General features: G+C 40.1%; 1 protein-coding gene across 1 annotated transcript; it reads right to left on the reverse strand.

Annotated features, from left to right (window-relative positions):
* Positions 1–418: 418 nt before the first annotated feature.
* On the reverse strand, positions 419–23,280 carry LOC142765254 (uncharacterized). Its single transcript, XM_075865957.1, has 5 exons — positions 23,125–23,280; positions 13,836–13,987; positions 6,472–6,539; positions 5,021–5,107; positions 419–714 (listed from the first exon to the last, which is right to left on the reverse strand). Exons 1-5 carry the CDS (start codon positions 23,218–23,220, stop codon positions 590–592), a joined length of 528 nt encoding a protein of 175 aa, XP_075722072.1. The 5' UTR covers positions 23,221–23,280; the 3' UTR covers positions 419–589.
* Between the last annotated feature and the right edge of the window lie 365 nt (positions 23,281–23,645).

Here is a 23,645-nt window from a genome sequence, read left to right on the forward strand (position 1 = left end):
TAGCTTTATTTACGTGTTAAATTAAAGGCTAATTCTAGAGTGTTATAATATTGACATTCATTGTTTATATATGTAGCTATAATGATTTGTTGGGACCGTTTTACTTCATTTAGTTTATACTATATTTTATTGTCAATGAATACTCGTTGCACCCCTCCATATGTCCGCAAAAAAAGACATCTTTTGTTATCGCTTACACTGGAGTATTTTCTAAATTTAGATTTTTATTACGCTGAGTAGAGCATAACGATCTCTTGAACTAACCCAAAAGTTTATGTCCAGGAAGACTCAGAAATGTCGGTGGAGTTGGTTTCCAAAAGACTGCGCAAAAATGCTTAGTTAAATCATAAGCCACTCCGCAGCAAGAGCTTTTGTCGCATCCTAAAAGCAGCGAAGAAAAACAGCTGGCTGCAGAACGTGCATGAAGCTGAAAGCAAAAATTGTGTAAACTCTAATCGCAATGACTCTAATTGGTTATATTTCACCGGTAGATTGACAGTGTCCGATATCTCGGTGTTTTATCACCTTGAGCTTTTTGATCCAAGTGGTTAGTGCGAGCTCAGTTCGGTGACTGTCAAATGCTACTTTATTAGTCATCCTTGCAGAGGTTGCTGTCGAACGTTGGTATCTTGACGCCACACTTTTCTTCATACTTGTCCAAGCAGTTTTGTGGCACGTTGTGGGCGACCCTACGTTGCAGCCACATCATGCAATCTGTAAAAAGTGACAAGCAATGCTTGGTTTGGAAAAACGATTAGAAGAAGTGATTAAACATGAATCGTAATGACTGAATAAAAGCAAAAGGGAAAAGCCGCTTGGATAGATTGCAAAATGGTCATTCCATGCCAATTGTCCCAGCCGATTTGGTGACCATCTCAAGTGTATATCAAAAAACTTGTGCTGATTTACTGCATTGAAAACAGTGAACTGGTGGAACATTTCTGAGAGCGAAAAATTCTTGGTCACGTGGCTGCCTTTAAACTTCCGGCAATTTCATTCGGATGTTGTTCGTGAAAGCATTTTTTAAAAAAATTACCACTTCTTTCTATACCAAACTTCGTCTACATGTGAAGTAAATGTTTTTGTTTAAGAAGCTTGAAGTTCTGTAATATTAGTGCGTTTTTTCTGGCACACACGCCTCGAAGAATTTAGCCTAAATGTGTTATTGTCGCATTTTTTCTTCAAATAAATACTGCTTTTTCTATGAATATCTGAGTAGTGAATACCTACTCCACAAAAAGTCTATTCTTATAAAAAATATTTTTATAGCTTTGCAGCTGCTAAATCTTACGAAAAAAAGCACAAATTTAAAGAAATTGTCATTTTTGTCTGTTTTGACACGCAATTGGCACCACATGGTGGTCCAAATAGAAGTCCCCTTTATATTTCGATTAAAATCAAATAAACAATTCCTTTCATAGGGTGAATCCTATTATTACATTTTTTGTAATGAAGAAAATAAATTCTCTCAAAACTGTCATAATTAACGATTTTACAATTTCCGAATTTACCTCGTAACATTTAGCAGCTTGAGAGGTATTAAATGCTTTTTCCTGAAATTATTGCTTTTTTGGTGTAAGTATTCACTAACATTTTCATACAAAGTGCAGTAATGCAATAGAAAAAATACAAACGTAACACATTTTTGGCTAAATTCTTCACTTATTCCAAGAAAATCACACTAATGTTACTGAGTTTCAAGCAACATACATAAAAACCTTTAATTAACGTGTACACCAATTGTGGTATAGAAACGAGCAGTACTTTAGAAATAAATTTTTTAAACAAACACAAAAATGACATTCCGGGAAGTTCACAAGGCAGCCTCGTAACCATATTTTTTCCTCTTGGAAATATTCTACGATTTCACTGTTTTTCATGCAGCGAATTGTCACGATTTATACAAAAAACAGATGTGAGACGGTCGCCAAAATGTCGGAAATGTTTGGCATGGAATTACTTTGTAAAGAATTCGGCCGTTCGAAGAATAAAATAACTCGAAACTTCTTGCTTTGGTTTTGTTCTTCATTACACTCCTTTCACTACAATTCTTACAGGCTGTATATCTTCGAAATTGATGTCTTCATACAGTATATGTGCAATATGCGAGTGATTAGCATTGAGTCTATATATCTGGATTTCGAGGTGATGGGCTACACTGTGTTAGTGACGAACGAATGTGACGCGATGGCGAAGATGGTTTGACAAATAGAACGAAGATGATTAGACGAATATGATGCGCTAGTCAAAACTTGAATAATGTCAAAATCATCTCACGTATGTCGTCGACCACTTCCTGTTAAACAGTGGCACATACTCACGTGCAGGCATGCGCCACTGCCTAGTGGGTATCGGCCACAGGTGAGTCAAACTTAGTATCTGGACAGGAACGGCGACTACACACATGGGTATTTTTAATGCATAAGCGTTAAGAAAATAGCTTACGCTGGCAGAGTTCACCCTCCCCCCCTCTTCCGCCTGACGAACGCATACAATAAATAACATGGTCTCAGCAGAAATCTAGCACAATCTATCTGCGTACAATCGAGTATTTACCACAGAGCCACGCCAGATCTCGGAACTACTTTTCAAATTGACCGTATCGTTTTGACACCCCAATATCGCTTGTAATGCTGCGGGGCTATCAAATTTCATAAGCATTACATACGTACTCAAGCGTTGGGCTAACGTCCTTTGTAGTTACGAGACATTCGCTAAAATTGATTTATGTTGCAGTGCCCCGGGCTGCCAGTTCTTCGTTGCACGATGTGATGCGTCGTTCATCGGCGGCGATGTCCACACACCCACTGCGCATGCTCGTGCCTCGCGTATCGTGCCGCTTGCTTGCGTCCCTTGATGGTCTCGTGCCAACTGTTTGCTCCCCCCCCCCCGCCCTCTTTCGTCTTGCAAGGCTCACGCTGGCAGCGTCCGCTAGTAAAAAACGACGGTTCGAGCTGCAAAACCGTTCACTGGCCACCCACTGGATGGCACATCAGCGGTCCATCACTCGTTTGCTTCTCTTTCATTCAATAAATCAGGATAATACAGACAGAATAATAATTAGGCATTCACGAATCATAACTAATTACGCAACCTTCACCTGATCTCCTTACCACTTTGCGACGAATTTACTCGAGTTTTTTTCCGTGGGAAGATGCGAGTGTCGTTTTTTTTTTTACATGTATAGCAAAGCTCTGTGTGACTTCCTTGCTCGGATATTGGCCGGGAACAAAATGGCGTGTAAAAGAACAATTTGCAGTGTATTGTGTGCACCCCTTTATGGATAGCAAGAGGCATGTGTCAAACACATTCGGAAAGTGTCGATGAGAAATTCATATTTATGGGTAAGTGCTGTAGCGGCTGTTCCGAAAAGTGGACATGTTTTGTTTGGTTGCATCCCGAAAAAAAAATTGCCCTTGTCGACACGTCAGCTCCAGCACATCGTCTCTTAACGATTTTCTTTTGTTTATACAACACTGCCGTGCCACCGTGGTCTAGTGGCTAAGGTACTCGGCTGCTAACCTACAGGTGGCGGGATTATATCCCGGCTTGGTGGCGCTAGCCACCGCCCGATCTAAAGGGTACAGCCATATCTATCCATCCATCCATCCTTCGACCGCTGAATTCCCGATGGAGGCGAAAATGCTCAAAACACGCGTGCTCTAGATTCGGCTGCATGTTAAAGAACCCCAGGTGGTCGAAATTTTCGAAGCCTCTCACTATAGCTTCGCTCATAATCATATGGTGGTTTTGGGATGTTAAACCACACATATCAATGAATTGAATGAACAAGTGTTTCAGCCCATGCTGCCATCACCTATCACGATGGTCGATGCTTTTTTTTTTTTCGAATGTCGCGATACTCGCCGGCTACGCTTCCCACGTCTATGTATCGTGACTCTATGTATTGTGATGTACATATTACGCTATCGCTTTTATCAGCAGTTGCTCATCGCTCATTGGGCTCGCTATAGGACGACGAATGCGTGTCAATCACTCTGAAAAAAAAAAAAACCGCAGCTGAAGGTAATGCCACGCAGAAGTATAGGCTAGTTGGGGGGTGTAGAACTTGAGCAACTTAGCAAGCGCAGCGGAACAATCTTAAAAGAAATACGCAAACTAGCGGCCGGCCTGTTTACGTCTCTCTTTCTTTTGTGTTGTTTTCGGTGCGCTTGCCAAGATGATGAAGTGCTACTGAAGGAGCGCCAAGGTGCATGAAAGTTCCATAAGGCGGTAGCCCAACATGAAGCCACTAGCGCAGAACGTGCAGCCGCAGGTGATGCCGATGCAATTATTACGTCTCCACAACAGTCGAAGAGTTGTTAGTTTTTTTTTTATGATGGCGAAATCCTTACATGCCTCAGCAAATCTGGAAGTTGACGGGCTTTGCGTGTCATCCTCCACATGAGTGATGCTAAAATCATCATCGATGACGCCAGCATACAAGGACATCATGACTACAGAATGTGCCGATAGCTGTTACGTCGTTGGTGACGTCAGAGTGTTAAAGTCTGTGGATTCAGATGGTGGAGTCAACACACCCTTGCTTGATCAAAGTTGGGCCGATGTTGGAGTCAGTGTAAGGCTGCGTCGGCTGAAAGAAGCTTTCATACGGTAGTGAGGAACGCATCGACTCAGAAGGGGAGTCTTCGTTTTTGACTAATCTCCGTGAATGCACCAGGAACCCCGGGAGTTTTAGAAGAAATAATTCTGCGAAAGAATTCCACCTCATCAATAGTTCAATAAAATATGCCTTGAGAGGCAAGTTCGCAGTATTAAGTTTTTCTATAAAGAAAAGAGCGTTGTAGCTAGACTAACAGTCTGCTTCCATTGGTCAGTGCTCAGAAAATACGGGTGTCGGAAAAAGTTCGTCATGTTTCTGGCTTTCCAAGCAAAGTCTTCATAATTAAGCCTGAAGTAAACGTAATATGAAACTAGAGTTGTGGTACTTGCACTGTTACTACTGGTACTGTACTTAACGCGCGAAAATAATGAGGAAAAAAGTCATTTCATGTCTTACGATTGTGTCCACTGTAAGGAACAATGACGACTATGCAGTTCTGGTAGTCGGTGTAGTTGAGGTATGCAGTAAAAGGTTGAGTTCGATCTGAAAAGTAAAGTTAAAAATCAGCAGTTTTTTTTTCGAACACGATAAGAAAGTGGAAACTTAGCGGTAGTTTTGAATTTGCATATGCATTTCTGGTACTTTACATAAAATATATACTGGAATCAAGTTGAATATTTTTGTTTTCATAAGTTTTTTATTACCTAACATAATTCCTAGCTTCGGTTATTTTATTTTAAATTTCTACGCTTGCATGTGTATCAGAGTAGTACGGTTATTTTTCATGCTTTCTTCACAAATGAATCGCTACAAAAAAAACCCGTGCAGCCCAATTTTATGAACAGCATTGTTAGTGATATATATTAAAATATACAAAATATTACAAGCCATTTAAGTGCGTAGACCAGTTGCTTAAGGCTGATTTGACCAATCAGCCACGTCAGAATCGCGCTGGTGGTGAAAAGATCTCCTAATTTCTTCTCATGAAATGTGTCATATACAAAGGGCACCTTTTTGTACGCCTAGTTCTTGCTGTACTGCTTTGTTCAACCATTGTTAATGAATGAACAAGAATTTGAAGAATTTCCCGACGCTTGTATGAGAAGGCGAGAGAACAGTGTTGTTTTTTTGGTCTCATCGTTGAAATATGATGGTGCTATGAAATCTTACGGGCATAAGTGTCAGTATTTGTTAGTACTTTCGATTATACTAGCAGATGATTCGCATCATGTAGAGAAGCATAAAGGTTATATTAAGCCACATCATCTCAAACTTATGCAAATGTATTGAGGAAGCCTCACCTTGTGAGCATCTTGCCAAAACAGAAACAAATTGTCATGCACTCTCTCATTTTTCGTTCTCAGCTTTCGTTTCATAATCATCAAATGTGTTCGAGTTTTATTAGGAGTGGCAGGACTTCAAAATTTTTTGGATATATTCTCACGACGCCACGAACTTCAATCGTAATTCATAAACTCACGATCAATGCACAATAGTAATAGGAAAAGAGACTGCTTCCCTTTAAATGAAGTTTCTGCGACACCACTTCTGAGCTACAAATATGCGTGAACGCGACTGCATCCTTCAGTTCACTCAGACTTCACCATTGCCCTAATTGAATAATCTTTAAATGGTAATATTTATTAGGCCTACTCTAAGATATAATGCATTAGGGCCAAGTAAGGGCTCACTTGATTATTCGTTTGTGGGCATTCGGAGAAGAAAGGATCCTGGCAATTTCATTTTTTTCTACGGTATTACAAAAATTGTCTTCTCCGCCACAAGCTACGAGGTAGAAAGTGGTTATGGTTATTACTATGCCCGTTGTGTGGGCACTGTTCAGAGAGCATCTTCAGAGAGCATCTTCAGAGAGCACTATCAAAAATTGGATTCAGAAAATAACCCACCATCGTCGACGTAGAAGGTGACCTGGTCAAATTCCTTTCCTTTCTCAACGTCGAAGCTTACATTTTGCCTGGAAAATCAAATTTAATTATTAATTCACTTTGTACAATCAACTGCAATAATTAGCGAACTATAGAAGAAAGCAATAGAAACACAACTAACACAGTCAAATGGAAGTACCTAAGTAAGGGTCGTAGCTTTTATGGGATATAATCACAACGCTCAGACAAAAATACCTAAGAAGAACAAGATGATCGTTTTTCATTTGCTACTAATAACATGCTCGTCGCTTATAACACACTGTCACAACACTGTCACAGCTCGGCGAATCTATTTGTGTGGCCTTCGAGCTGACATAATCTGCATGCCCACGTCCCCGAAAATATTGCTAACATAACACAGGGGAACGGAAGTCTGAGCACACAATGCGGGCAGCTCAGAATTACAACTTTTACCTTCTAGTAACTTACAAGGTAGTTGCACTGCCCCATTACCTGCTGATTTTGACACATTTTTTTTCACAAATAGATACGATATGTGTCCATCGGCCCTATCATGCTGAATGCGCCAGTTTTCATCGTACATCGAGGTCAAGCAGCATTGAGCTCGGTCAGTACTGGCAGGGTAACTACCTGGGAACACCCAGTGCTGATGGCATTTTCGTTGGCCCCGCCGCGTTGGCTGAGGTACTCGGCTATTTACCCGCAGGTCGAGGGATCGAATCCCCGCGGTGATGACTTCATTTTCGATGGAGGCAAAAGTGCTGTAGGCCCGTGTTCTCAGATTTCGGAGCACGTCAAGAACCCCCAGTGTTCTAATCTTCCGAAGCCTTCCACTACGGCGTCTTTTATAACCATATGGTGGTTCTGGGACCTTAAACCCTACATATCATTCAATCAATCAATCAATCAATCAATCAATCAATAAATCAATAAATAAATAAAAAACGTTATGTTCGCATGAAACGCCACGGCAAAATTTGCCATCTGCATCTCTGCAAGCAGATTAGCAAAGCGTGGCGGTGGCAGTGATGTTTCTGAATTTTTTCGTACAAACCTGTCGTATAGATAATACCTGAGTTTAAGGTCGTAAATGGTTGCTATGAGCGTATAATGATAGAGTGTGCTGATGTGTCATTTTTGTTGTTTATCACTCTGCTTCTGGTTCAATAGAAAGCTTTTTTTCAAATTTTCACCGAGTAACTACTGTACAGATATTTGGATTTCCGCCTCCAAACTGTTTTAGTGGGTGAATTTAATTTTATAGGTTCCTAGATAATCCAGGCTTTGTATGCCAGAATGAAATTATCGACGCTGAAGACTGTGTGAATGTAATCAACACACAAACCAGAATAACAGCTACATCTGAAACAACATTAGACTTATTGGGATAGTCAGGGTGAACAGTGGAAGTGCCTCAAACAAGCTGACCAGCGTTTTGGTAGGAGGACCTCTCTATGTCAAAGGCACGTTGTCATTCTTGGCATGTTAGTATTATGCGGGTCTTTAGTGACGGAATCTCCTGGTGGTAGCACATGTCCCTGTTGGCAATTGCTGCCGGAAAATAAAAACAAAACTCTAAAGCAGAAGACTGCACTCCTCGCTTCACTTCAAGTTAGGGGGTAGTGATTCCAAATGTTCTCGGGAGTGGGGAAAAAGGGGGAGACAATAAGGGGTTCACTACTAAGTAATACGCCAAGGATGACAAGGTGCTTTTGACAAAAATAGGTCCTCCTATCGAGACGTCGGCCAGCCTGTCTGAGGCGCTTCCACTGTTTACCACGACTATCCCACTTCCTGCTTCTATCTGTCGGCTCCCATCTAGATTTTGGATTCACATTACACGTATGTATCTCCAGCTTCGGTTTTGTGGATAATGAAACAGGTGCGATTACTGTCGACATTAGCGATCATTTTCCAGTATAGTGCTCCTTACCTGGCAATCGTGTGGCCCGAAATAAGGATGACGATAGATAGATAGATAGATAGATAGATAGATAGATAGATAGATAGATAGATAGATAGATAGATAGATAGATAGATAGATAGATAGATAGATAGATAGATAGATAGATAGATAGATAGATAGATAGATATGTGGGGTTCAACGTCCCAGAACCACCATATGATTATGAGAAACGCCGTTTTAAATGGCTCTGGAAGGTTCGACCACCTGGGTTTATTTAACGTGCACCCAAATCTGAGCACACGGGCCTACAGCATTTTCACCTGCATCGGAAACGCCCGTGGCGGCTGCATATGATCCCGCGACCTGTGGGTCAGCAAGCGAGTACCTTAGCCACTAGACCACCGCGGTGGGGCAACAAGGTTGAAGTGTGACTCAGGAGTTACTCCATCCATATTATGGGACTATTTAGGAACCTAATCACTGAAATTCACGGAAGCCCAATTATTGAAGAAACTGATCCTAATAAATCTTACAACATTTTTGTGGAGTACTTGGTCCATTTATAAAAAATGCTTTTTCCTTAGGCGCCACAGAAAATTAAAGAATTTGAAAGCCATGGGTGGCAGGGGAATTGTACAACAAAATTAAATTAAAACACAACCTATTTCAAACATTTTTATCCTTCAGAGATGCAAACGACCTACGCAGTTATAAAAAAATCCGTAAGAATATGTACAATGAATTTAAGATAGCTAAGACAAATTACAATATCAATAAATTTACCGCTCATTGAAGAGATGCACGCTTCCTGTGCGATACAATAAATGAGCTGGTTGACAAAAGAGAGGTATCGAGAAGGATCAAGTTCAGAAAACTCGGCATGAGTAAATCAGAAATTGCCGACACTTTTAAGAAACACTTTCTTACAGTTGAGCAGTTTAGAGCGAACAGCACAGAAACATATTTCGAGAATCGTAAAGCCACAGATTGATAATCAAGTGTTTTTCTCTATTCTACTGACCAACACAGCATGGAAAAATTATTCATGTCAATAAAAGATCAATGTGATTGCGCTTCTCATGACAATTAGCTTAAGCCGTTAACGGCTATTAGTCACATTATCACTATTCCTCTGAGTGCGCACATTCATAACTTGATGCTACCGTCTGTACTTTTTCCCAATCAAATCGAACTTGCTAAAGTTACTACAATATATAAAGAAGGTTCGTTTGGTTGTCTAAACAAATACAGACCTATCTCAGAACTTTCTGTATCCGTGAAAATGGCTGAAGGTAATATAAATAAGACATACACGGGTTTTGTAAGAGCAAACAATGTTATTGCAAAAGAACGCAATGGTTTCCGCGAAAATAAACCTACTGAATCTGCTTTACTCCGTAATAAACACTACATTCAAGAGAAGATTGAAAACAAAATCTGCACATAAGGAATGCTTCTTGATTTCAGTAAGCCCCTTGAGAGCATACAACACGATCTACTTTTACGTAAACTTCCGTACTCCTGTAATTGCGGTACCACAGTCCAACTGATACAAAGTTAGCTGTCATCGACAAAAGCAATATACAACTCTAAACATTATACGCTTACAAGTCGAACTCATTGCGTATGGTGACCCTCAAAGATCCATCCATCCTGAGGGACCAGTTCTATTGCTGTTGTTCATTAAGATATTGTAAATATTGAGGGATATTAAAAATAATTTCTTATACCAATCATGCAAACGTATTCTTTGCAGGATCAGACGTATGCGAAATACATAAGGAAGCCAACATATGAATGTACTGGCGGAATGTATGAATAAACGTAATCAAACTTCAACTGAACATCTCTAAAACAGAATACATGTACTTCAAACCGAAAGGGGTAACATGCATTCCATGCGCACAAATTTACTTTCAGGGCGTTGAGATTCCGCGAACAACAAAAATGAAATTCCTAGAAATTCAATTTGAAGAACAACTTTGAAGAACAGCCCCCACATAGACACATTAAAAATGATGTTTCAGAAGAATCGGCATTTTAAATAGGCTAAGGTACTTCACCCGAACAAATATCAAGCGACAAAATTACTATGCTCTTGTATACTCTGATTACCGTACTGTTCCTTAGCGTGGTTAACAACGACTGTCATAAACCTTAATTCTCTTTAGTGCTGCAAAAGCGCGCAATACGTGCAATATCTAGCACTGCACTCCATAAAGTACTCGATCATGTTTCGAAAGCTACATAATATTGCCCATCAATCAGTAATACAGACACATGCTATGTTTAGAGGTACAACATCAGTTTAAGGTAAATATATCTCCATTCTTGGATACATATTATGTTAAACAAACATCATATGAATTATGTAGGAGCCTAATATGGAGACCTATATCACACACAACTTCGGAGACCAACTATCAAGCTGACGCATACCAAACATCCTAAATCAAGAACTTCAATCAAGCTTCATTTATTGCAAGATGAAACATCAGTTACTTCATTAAAAATATCAAGAGACCTCCTAACAGTAGAAATTTATGATTCTTTTGATCCTTGAAATGTGGTGACTATATATGTCTTGTATTCATTTCCAGCTTGTTGTTTAAGCCAGTGATAGTTTATTACTTTACAGTAATCGATTGTACTTTTTTAATAAACTGATTTTTCATTACTCACTGTTACTTTTCCCAGCATTCTAGTAAATGTTGATAAGGTTTATGTGTAGTTCACTCGAAAATGCAGCGAGAAGCTATATTTATTACCTTTCTTTTTGTTCTAAGTTCATTTTGAGTCCGGTGTATTGATACAACTTTAAGACAACTCTGTTTATACTCTCTTTCACTTATATCATATTTTTTTCAATCCTGTAACCACTTCAAATAATGATGATGTACAAGTGCATTCTGTAACACAAATGCTTGTTGTTGTGTTCATGTTCTTGCGGGCATGGTGGCACGACCTAGTGAGGCGTTTATTCAACCTTTAGTCGGGACCCCCAAGGCAAATTTTAACAATTTTGCCTTGAATAAACTGAAACAAAGTGTAATAAAATCATTGTGCAAGGAAATCACGTGTGCGTTTCATATGGTTCTCTGTCTACACGACTATTTAGACTCTGTATATTACAAAGACCATCGCACTACATTCCTTAGTTGAAGTGGGCGCATCCTATTTCGAAATGCTCTGAGTTTAAAACCGTGCTGCTCAGGAAGCATGCTCACAAATATGTGAACAGAAGGAATGAATGTGCTAAGAGTGAGCAGGTAATCTCGGATTGTATACTTCTGCTACAGGGCAGAAGAGCCATGTGCAATCTTATGCACCTAACTTCATACAAGATAAACTCCCTTCGAAAACAAAACAACACGTGTTTAGTAAGCTCTGGAGCCGCACTTACGTCGCTCGCTACAGGGACCAGGTCACCAGGGCAACAGTCAGCAAATCGCAGAGGGATACTCAAAGATACGCTTTGAAATATAAAACCTGAAGTTAGTATTTATAATCACCACTTGCATGCTTTTGTTTTTCATTGCAGTGGTTTGATTCCTCATCTTGGCGCTATCCACGTGTTGTGCTCTTGTGCGCATATTTGCTTCTTCTGAATGCTCTATATCAGACATAACGCCATCTTGCCCGCCTCTTCTTTTTTTTTTCTGGCTAATTAGGTACCTCCATGTGACAATTTTCACGTGCTTCTGTTTCAGTTGTTTGATCCCATCAATAATACAAAATATGACATTCGTATTGTAATGAAAGTCTGGCACACATGAATGCCCGAATTTCTAAGTGTAAATAGGTGAAAATTAAAACGTGCTACACTAAACTGGTGAAAGCACAATAATAGGTGACTCCGTAACATCAAAAATGTTATGCTAGCGGATGGCAATACAAACGTGGCCTTCTTTGCTCAGCATAAAACGAATATGCATGCCAGTGGTCGTTATTCTTGTAACGTGTGCATACTATACTGTTGCGCAACCTTAATTTTACAAAAAATGAGCTTCCTCAAGGGCCAGAAACGACGCAATTCTGTTTTATTTTAAGGTATCCTGAAACGTAAGCGACTTTCTCCTGCCTATCGATGACAATACGATCACATCAATGACACGCAAGCAATCGCAAAAACCACAAGGACCGTAGGCCCAGGCAACATAACCTAATATATGTCAATTATGGTGCACTAAAGGTGTACACATTGAGTCCCAACACTACTACATATTTGCCGTGCTCACTCGCGTTGCACAGGCACAAGTAAGCACCATGAATTTTCTCCTGAAGTTGTAACGGTGCCAGCTCTGTTTCAATGAGAACTGGCAGACAATCATGCCAAAAAAGTATAGGGTATTGTATGAGAAGTCATTATTATGTAATTGTGACGAGAAAATTGAACAAAAAGACAACTTACCGTGGGTAGGGACCGAACTTCGACCTTCATATAACGTGAACGATGCTCTAAGAACTGAGCTACCCCGGCGGCGATCACCCCGTTCACTTCATGATGCATGTATGTGCACTGAAACGTTGGAGTTCTTAATAGTATTGTGTATAACGAAAAAAAAAATAAACAACCTCTAATTTACCTTTCTTTTTTTTCATTCAGGGCAAGAGTCTCATTCTTGCTGACCTAATGCCTTCAGGTGGTGTGCAAAGTATCATTGGTTAGCTGCGATCTCGTAATAAGATCCCGTGCTACGTGAAGCCAACTGGCAAAAAATTAGTGTTCCACACTCGCCCTATTGGCAACAGGTAATGCTTACTGACACTCCCACCTTTAAATGCACATGCCTACCCCATAAAGTGAACGGGGTGAAAACCGCAGTGGTAGTTCAGTTGCTATAGCATCGGAGGCTTTTTTCGAAGGTCACCCCACGGCAAGTTATCTGTTCGTCCACATTTCAGTTTTTACAACTACACTACAATTACTTTTATTACTATCCCCTTTTCCTTGACCTAATTGCTTGTCAGTTCTTATTGTTATTCCGCCTAGCAAAGAAATACCAGCCCTTAAGTTTACCCCAGAAGTGTTTTAGTTTCCAAAGCTTATTCGGCAGCCTCTCAATAATTGCCCCGATTTTATTTTCCTCTGATGCATCCCGATGCGTAGCAGACTTATCTGTAAAAAAATAATTTAGGAGTTTGCTTCCACGAGGCCACTATCTATAGAAAGCCTTTGTGGGTTGTCGGAAGTACTAATGACAATCCGTTGTTTTTTTTTGTTTTTTTACGCTGCTCGCAAAACCAAGCTTGTCATTATGTTTTTGTGCATTAAATTAGCAATTAACACATTCTCGGTGGCCATTATTGAAGCTGAAAATGTTTATTCTTCATTTTCAGGTACACTGTGCGCAGCAGTGCCTTGGCAACCATGGTATCCATGGAGAATCTTCAATAGTTTTAGCACCAGAAAGGAGAACAAGTTTGAAAAATTGCCATAAAAAAGAGAGCAGCTTACTTCACTTTGCCATGGTCATCTTTCAGGTGCCAAATGTAGGTTGCTTCCTTTGCTTGAGGATCGAAGCGAGTTCGTGTAGCACTCAGGCACTTGAAGGGTGAATTGTTGCTGTCCTTGTAGATGCTGACAGGTCGCGAAAACGCCTCGATCACCTGAGCGAAAAAGTAAGCATTTGATTATCGATATGCAAAAACATATATTTTATGAAAGGGCACACACAAGAGCGCAGCAGGTAGCCTGAAACCTGGCATGTGATTCGGCATCACGGCGAGATGTGAAAGGCGAAGTGAACAAAACAGCCAGAGAACAAGGGACAGGACAGGTCCCTGCTGAACAGATACCACTTTGCATATCCTATCTTTGTGCTACCTGGGGCTCTTTTCTGCTGCTGGTGTATGCACTCTATGCATCCCCTAATGAGAGTGACCGAGGAATACATTTATGAGTGTGATTGCGAAAATTTCGAGCGGGGTTTCATTTCATTAGAACCAAGAGCTACTTCTCTGTTTTCACCTCAAGACCAGCCCTTTTGGTCCACGGGGCTTTCAACATACAGCACAGCTTTATAGCTCTTGAATACGCGAAGAAACGAAGATGTGCCGACGCTAGAGAGTGGACGTTCTAGCACTGCGGAAATTTTTAGAGGGGAGCAGTTTCTTGCAATACCGGCAACCCTCCTCCTACTTTGTTTCTTCTCACTTCACCAGCAACACGTTGCGGTGGTATAAGCAAAAGTTCGTGTTTACTATGCGTGCAGGCATCACCCCGTATAGCACAGTGCAACCCTTTTACGTGACAACACTACTTCATTTGGTCTGATAACGTTTCGTCATTTCTCTGTGACGTATGCGTTGTTAAAAAAATGGTAACCTGCCTCACTGACTGAGCTTTGCAAATATTGGTGAAACAGCGAGTTTGTGTCAACATATTGCCGCACAGACTGCTTTCACTAAGGTTCCAACAAAACGGACATGCCTCGGCCACAAGACATTTATCACATGAAAAACTGCAGCATAAGAGAACTGCAGCATAAGTTGAACGCTTTAGCAGACTTTTTTTATTTATTTCACTATACTCGGTTATGCACAAGTTCGCCCATAATAAAAGCAGTGTTTGCGTAACTCCCATGCAATACGTAACAACAATGCTATTTCATGCACCTTTGCTTTGCACTAAAACAGTTTAGCCATCATTAGTAGTGTTTAATCACTCTTCGTGATCTTCAGTCAGTTGAGATGCTGCAAACTTCAATTTTTATATAGTGTTTTGTGAACCAGAGGTGAGTAGCAACGCTTTGCCAATTGTTCTTGCATATCACCTCACTGGAACTGCCTGAAACATGTCAGCTAGATTTACTATAGACAGTTTCTTCCCTTGTAGTTGTTTGGAGGTGAGTAGTTGGCACTTATCCGCCAAGAGATGTGTTACACTTTACAGAGATGCAGCGCGACCTTAAGGAGCTGCCCTATTACGAGCTCAAACGTTTTATTTCGGTGCCACAGGGATTGGTAAAGTGCAAGGGCATTGTACCTTTGCATTAAGCCATGTTCCAGTGGCGATGTAGAAGTGTCTGCCCATTTGTCTTAGAAAGGGGGGACGGACGTGAAAGGCCGTCACTATCTTTGTGGATTTAGATGAAAGGGAGGCGCGAAAAAGAGAGCTCTCAACACTGTGACCACACGTTTTTGTTTTGAGAAGTTTTTTTTCAGCAATGTAATTAATGCTGAGAACTTACTGCGGTCATCACCTAAAGCAGCCAAAGTACGTAGGTAGAGGGCAAATGCAACCACAGCCACAGACCCCACCGCCTGGCCTACCCTGCTACATCTGTTCCGTCTGCTGCGAGGTATACTGTTGCTCGATCACCAAAACCACATCGTTTGGGGAATGGGCCTTCTTTGGTGGAGACAGAGGTGTCTGCACTCGCTGGTATATTGCACAGCGAAATTCTGCCACGCCAAGACAGAAGACACTGTGTCTGGCCCACTCTTTCTTTTAATATGTGCAACACATGATGCCGTTAAGGATATGTCGCACCCTTTCATAAATTCCCCTATTGCAACATTTATTAGGGTAATCCACCTTCTCAAAAGAGATGGCATCGCAGAATTGATTTATGCCTACACTTTACCACTTTCATATTGGAAGCTCCATGACAGACGAGGTGTGTGACACGATACTGATGCAATACTTTTTTGCAGACTAGTTGGTTCATACTTGAAAAAATTGAATTGCTGCACAAACTTGAATTGAATTGCTGTACAAGTTTGTGCAGCAATTCAATTTCTTTAACGATACTGATGCTACGTTATTTTGAGACATGGACGTTAAGGAGGACCGTTTTAGACAGTTACGCGTTTCTAAGTGACGGTCTAATTATGGGAGATGCCGTATGAGAGGGCTGCGGAAGTTTTGTCTATCTAAGGTTCATTAACTAACTTGGGAAATATTTTCTTAGAATCAAACCTGTGAAGCAGACTTTGTCTGAACGTTGCTAGCAATGACCATATTTCATAATGTTAGGATTTTTTGTCTCAGCAATATTATGATGAATTAGATACAGTTAAAAACCCGTATTATAAATCTGCCCTCATATTTTTCATCATTACACATAAAAAAAGTCTCAGTGCAGAAAACTCCTATGTCGTGATACCGTATTCGTCCTGTAAACAGGACCATTAGTGTTCTTTCGTTGTGAAATGCATTGTGGATTGCAAGGGCCTTTTTTTTCAGTATTACTCTTGAAGTATATTATACGGATTAGTTTACGAACAAGCCATAATATATTTATGATGTATCCTATATGTGTATGAGTAGTTCACTTTCCCAATATTTTCAGTAATTTCTTGTGCAATATTCTTTGTGTACTGTGAGGCTGAAAGAGCTTGTAGTACCGATAATAACTAATTTACATTCAAGGTTCAATAAAAGGATGTTTTCTTATCGATTTTGAATGAAATAATGCTCTCATAAGAAAAACGAAACCATATGTCAATCGCTAGGTTAACATTTATTTTATAATGCATGTTGAAACTGAATTAAGCCTATATTTTTGAAGTTCTCGGTCAAAGTATGATGCTCTTTAAATGAGGCATCACGCAGATTGCATGAAAGTAACTTATTGTGCATTGTGCAGTATCGACTCAATATCGGCAATAATATATATATATATATATATATATATATATATATATATATATATATATATATATATATATATATATATATATATATATATATATATATATATATATATATATATATATCTGTACAATAATATTGCTGATTCTGTGTCGATGCTGCCCGTAAATTACTTTCATGCGATCTGCGCGATGCCTGATTATAGGGGCGTCATATTATGATGTTTAAAAGGTGAACGAAATATCATGCGGTTTTTCTCGTAATATATATTTGTATATATATATATATATATATATATATATATATATATATATATATATATATATATATATATATATATATATATATATACAAATATCCCGCATGGCGATGGTCGTGTGACACCCAGAAACCTGACACATATCCAGTTGAAAAATGATTGAATTTTTAACAGGACTTGTACGCAATTTGAACAGCTTTGAATATAACAATCAGCACTAACTTCAAGTCAGCCGCAGAGTAAAGGATACAAAAGTGGCCCCAAACATACGCTAACATACTCATAAAACATACATATAGTACAATTTTGTTTCATTGCGTGATATCACATTTTATCTATAAGCAGTACCTCGACAATATTTTTCTTATATGAAAGCATTCGGAGAACTATATTCAAATTCACACTGTATTTTAACCAAGCAAATACCAGCATTTATTTTACACACTCCTCATCGAACACTGAAATATTCTTCCTAATTTAGTTGTTCAAATAGTGGACGGTGTGCTGGTATCTAGCATATACATAAAACCTAAGGGCAACAATACCTGCACTTCAAAAGCTGCCATTCACGACACTGCAAAACCACCATTCTCTGTTGCCAAGCAGAGAGATTCAGATGAATACGCTTCTGCACTTAGGACTTCTATAAAAATAGCACACGTATGCGCGAGGCACTCTTTCATCAAGAATACCCCCCAACTGTCATCAATGAGACCCTTAAAAAGCAGAAAATTTGAACCCCAGACTTTTCTAAACCACAAGGAAAATGCAGACCAGCGCCACAATCAAACTTTGCTATTAACTTTACGACCAACCCACTGAACATTAAAATGGTCCTAAGAAAACACTAACATAATAGAACAGAACGTGCGATAACCAAAGTTTTCGCTTCTCCTCCTTGTGTGGTATGCAGGCGGCCCGAAAGTATAAAAGATCATTTAATAAAGTAAAAAAAAGACAAATCCCACGCACAGTGGGAATCGATGATATGCAAAGCATGAATAAGAAAGGTTTATATGTCCCTTTCGAATCAGTACAACGTTATGAGGTGGAAGAAAATGATACCGTACATGACTTCCTTCTCAAGATTATCATATTTAGACGTGTCGCCGGCCTTAGTCAGCTATTCACGTCACGTGATACCAAATTTAGTATATGTGGAGCTAGCGAAACGGCCTCGAGCACGCTAATAGCGTGTTATGTTGTCATGTTCTTACATAACACGCGTCTCAGGATTATCATGTTTGCATCAGTCATATATTTCGTCATACATTGACGTAACGTAACACCGATTTCGCTATATGTGGAGATAGCCCAACGGTCGCAAGCGCATCATGAAGGGCCCAATAGACTCCAATGTAGCGTTGACGCGCGCGCACGCTGGGCACAGCGACGCTTCGTTAGTGAAACGCGAACGCTCTATAGTCTGACGCCAGGAGCGACCAACATCTGTCGGCGTGGCGCGACGGCAACCGGCGTGAAATTCGTGCCGATGCGTTACCCAGACAACACTGCGTCTCCCTCTTTTTATGACGGAGGGATGCCGGATGAAGTGAAACGTGCATGCGACATAGCGCCGCAGCGTGGCACACGCCTGCGTGTATATGAAAAAACCGGCGCCTGGCATCGTAACGCCGGCGTGACGCGATCAAATCAACGCCAGCGAGCACGCGCACCGCGTCACGTCAAAATGTATTGGCGCTTTGACGGTGGCGAGTAGTCATTTTCTTACATGACACGCATGTCATGTTTATCATGTTTGTACTAGTATCATACATTCGTCACCCAATTACGTCCCGTAATACCAAATTTGGTATAAATGAATGTAGTGATATGGCTGCCAGGGCATCATTAGCCTGTCTGGTAGTCATGTTGTTACATGACTACCAGACAGGCTAATATTGGTATAAGGTAGGCTAGCAATGGCTAGCATTGGTATAAGGTAGGCTAGCATTGGTATAAGGTAGGCTAGCAAAACCGCCGCGAGCGCATCATGAGCATGGCATGTAGCCATGTTACATGACACGCATGTCGTGATTTTGATGTTAAGGCCTGTCACTTGTGTTCGCCATGCAATCATGTCATATCATACCAGTTTGGCAACATGGCATGTCAGCGGAGCTATCGCGAGAGCTGCAGGACCTTGAATTGTAAATCATGAATTGATTGATTGATTTGTCGTGTTAAACGTCCCAAAACCACCATATGATTACGAGAGACGCCATAGTGGAGGGCTCCGGAAATTACGACCACCTGGGGTTCTTTAACGTGCACCCAAATCTGAGCACACGGGCCTACAATATTTCCGCCTCCATCGGAAATGCAGCTGCCGCAGCCGGGATTCGATCCCGTGATCTGCGGGTCAGCAGCCGAGTACCTTAGCCACTAAACCACCACGGCGGGGCGAAATGTAAATCATGACATTCTTGATATACATATCAAGATTTTCATGTCATTACTAGTCAAATATGTTCTTCATACACTCATGTTATGCCACGCCAAGTTTGGTATAGATACAACTATCGAAGCGGCCAGGAGAACTAAATGTAGTAGGCGGCTAGATAGATAGATAGATAGATAGATAGATAGATAGATAGATAGATAGATAGATAGATAGATAGATAGATAGATAGATAGATGGATGGATGGATGGATAGATAGATAGATAGATAGATAGATAGATAGATAGATAGATAGATAGACAGATAGATAGATAGATAGATAGATAGATAGATAGATAGATAGATAGATAGATAGATAGATAGATAGATAGATAGATAGATAGATAGATAGATAGATAGATAGATAGATACGCTCAAAGTCGCCGAAGTTTGCCGAGAAATGCTCCACATTTAAAATAGGCATAAGACCTCAAACCGTGAGTCGCCCTTGCGGAAAAAGCAGATGTAAAGTACGCAAACACATGCGAACAACGACAGGGGCGGAAAGCACCCACTTGGATTTTCGGCACAGGGTAAGTGGTGCACTAGACTGTGACTCAGAGAACTTCATATACCTTCTGCAATGTGGGGTATGTAACAGGCAATACGTAGGCCAAACACACACTCCGTTTAGAATTAGATTCAACAATCATGGAACGCATATACGTTCCCTGCCAAGCCTTTTACTTTCAACCCACAGCAAATTGAAAAGTCACACCTTTGATGACGTGAGGGTTACTCTATTTGAAAACAATTTTTGAACAGTCAGAGAATGGGAACAACAGGAATCTTCCTTTACCTACAAATTAACCACAATAAAAAACTGAATAAATGGACGCTCAGGCACCCTGTCAGCGTTACGATAATTAAACAACACAAAGGGCGCTTTCTAATCAGTCCTCTGCCCATGGCATCCCGTTGGGACAGTAATATTACCACCTGACAGAGCTGTAAGCGCATGAATCTAACAGTATAGATTTGTTTTGCCGCTTCGAGCACAGCCAGAACACACAGATATGTGGTCCCGAATGTCGTACAGTCTTTTATTCTGTTTTTTCTTTTTTTTCTGTTTTTATGCATCTTTCCTTTCCTTTCACTGACAGCAGCCAATGCATACAAATATTATCGATGGCGGTGTCACATTGCCGGCTTTTTTATACCTTCCGGCACCACTGACATGCACTCGAAGCACTTTATATTCCCCCAACCGATTCGCCGTAAACTTCAAAGGTCGATAAGCCGCCAGCGGATTGCACCGGAAGGCGAAATACTAAACGTGGGTCGTCACAAATTGCACTTGGGGAAAGTGGGGGTGCGTGGGGTGTATTTTATGGTCAATGGTTGCACGGCTTGTTTGCAATGTTCACGTTCGTCTTATATATATATATATATATATATATATATATATATATATATATATATATATATATATATACATATATATATAAAGGGGGCAAAAAGAGAGGAGAGAAAATTAAGAAAAAAAAGGAAGCGGGTGGCCGGGAAAGGGAAAGGGGGAGACCACTTCTTGGTTTCATTCCCTTTTTTGTTTTGTTTCTTTCTCACTCTCTTTTTTGCATACCCTCTCTCATTTAAGATTGTATAAAACTGAGCACCGACAAACTGTACGTTCAATGCTGTTGAAGGCCAGACTCTGGCTGAAGTGTCGAAATAAACGCGATGTTGTGACTGCTTACGGAGGATCTACTTGAATATATATATATATATATATATATATATATATATATATATATATATATATATATATATATATATATATATATATATATATATATATATATATATATATATATATATATATATATATATATATATATATATATATATATATATATATATATATATATATATATATATGTTTGTTTATATATACCACTTTTTGGGGCATTCTATGAAAAAAGTAAAAGAAGTTTTTTTTGTGCTTGTTGCAAGACGCATATCATCTTCTGCATGTAGAAATACGACGTTTTGAATTTTCCAGAGCAGCAAGGCTTACCTTTTGTATAAGCTTAAGCTCTATCAAAATAATCAAGCTGACCAAGTGGCTTCAGCTCAGCGAAACCTTGCACCTGACAGGTTTCCTGGAATGTAGAATTGTATGGTTCCGCCTCAAACATCTTGCCTGACCACACTACCGGACTTCCTATGAATATCCTCGTGTGGGTCTTTGTTTTACCTGCCACTCACTGCTTAAGCGATGTTTCATAGCACAAAATAATGCCTTTTCAATCTACCCGCATTAACTTTAAACGTACGAGAATGCGTATCCAGGATTTTTCCCAACGTTTCAAAATGACTCACTGTGATCGAAACAAAAAAAAATGATAGAATAAATTTCGGTTACTAACTAGAGAACTAACTTATTCTGGAAACCTTTCCAAAGTGTACTTTGCTATTCAGTCCAAATAGCCGTTCATCTTCTAGACAAACAACTAAAAGCACTACTTTGTTTTAAAGACAACGCTCTACTTTCAAAAACTACTTGTTATACACATGTCCATGCGAGTACATTTTAAAAAGCAAAAGAAAGACACCGTTTACCTTCGATATGTCCGCACAGCTATCTGTTTCTTTTCCCACACGTTTTGTTGATGCGAAACGCTTCGTATATACCTTTACTTCTTAAGCAAATGGAGCATGTACACTGAAATAATCATGCACTAAAATATATTGTTCGTTTTCGTGGCGCCGTCTGCGTAATGCGGCTGAGAATTGCTTCAGTCGTCCAACCTTTTATATGGTCCTGAAGATGTATCAGAGCGCATGCTTTGGTGATGAACAATCTGTGATATCAAAGCCTACGGATGAAGCACTCCAAAAAAGTAAGGACTTCTCCGCTATCATTCACTGCTTTCAGCTGCTTTTAATGGGCTATCACTCACCAAATGCGCTACGTATTGTATACAGAAATGCATAAGGAAAAGTCATTTTGCCTCTTGTTCTAAGTTACAGTAGGTGCTCGCAGAGACACGCATTGTTAGCACCATCGTTAAAAAGCAGCGCACAAAAAATCTATACATAGGACCTAAGAGCTCACAAAACTTCATCTTATGTGTCGTCTTTTTGCACGGATTTTCATAATGAAGTTCAACCAACTGGCTCAGTTCCGTACGCCGCTTGTGAGCATGTTAGGTTTCGTAAAGGTCAATTCTATAAAATGTACCGCTGCCGTTTTTTTTTCAGGCCAGCCCGATATATATTATGTTCTAATATTTTGCTTGTTTATATGAATCAAAGATTAATTCACAGTTTTTATCTTAGAAGATAATTTGTTAACTTCCGGTGGCATAATTTCTGGCGCCACATATGCACAAAAATTCAATGTGCGAATATAATTCTGACATTAACAAGTACGACTCACGCAGGTAAGCGAAATAAATATGCTCGTTGCGAAATAGTTACCGGAGCCGAAATCATTTTAACTTACCCGAAACGCGTCCGTTCGTTCTCCCCGATTGGCAGCAATAACGACACCGACCAGCACGGCCAGCACCACGCATGTGCGCAATTGCCACAAGCCCATCTTGTTCGATGAATTCTTCTCGGGGTCCTCGCTCTGTCAGGAAGGACGCAATACCGGGCGAGTGGCGGTTGCGTACCAGGAACCTCTATTTTATACGACAGCTCAAGATCACTGTGAGAACACCCAGAGAAAATATATACAGCGAAAAGTAAACCGTAGAAATAAATTCTCACAAGTAAAAAGAACCGGCGGCGATAATCATTGCTTTTTCTTGCAGGCTGTTTCATGCCCGCCATATTTTATACTATCCCCCACCTTTATACTCAGAACGAGCTTATCAGTGTTAAGCATCGGCTAGGGCCTGGCAAGCGGCACGCACTTCTTCCTTCCGTAAGAAACCGCAACGATAGTTTCTGCAACAGCACACGGTGATCAAGAGCAGGTTTGGGAGTTCATGTCTTTCTACTTTTAGGTACGCTTGTTAC

The sequence above is a fragment of the Rhipicephalus microplus genome, chromosome 6, assembly GCF_043290135.1.
Source record: "Rhipicephalus microplus isolate Deutch F79 chromosome 6, USDA_Rmic, whole genome shotgun sequence".
Lineage (NCBI taxonomy): Eukaryota > Metazoa > Arthropoda > Arachnida > Ixodida > Ixodidae > Rhipicephalus > Rhipicephalus microplus.

Bases quoted from the DNA above. Each gene is read 5' to 3' on its own strand.
- LOC142765254 (XM_075865957.1), bottom strand. From the start codon at position 23,220: ATGGGCTTGTGGCAATTGCGCACATGCGTGGTGCTGGCCGTGCTGGTC. The intron at 6,540-13,835 runs GTAAGCTGCTCT...TTGATTTTCCAG, and splicing joins GATGACCATGGCAAAGTGAA to GCAAAATGTAAGCTTCGACG. The intron at 5,108-6,471 runs GTGGGTTATTTT...TTTACTTTTCAG, and splicing joins CACCTTCTACGTCGACGATG to ATCGAACTCAACCTTTTACT.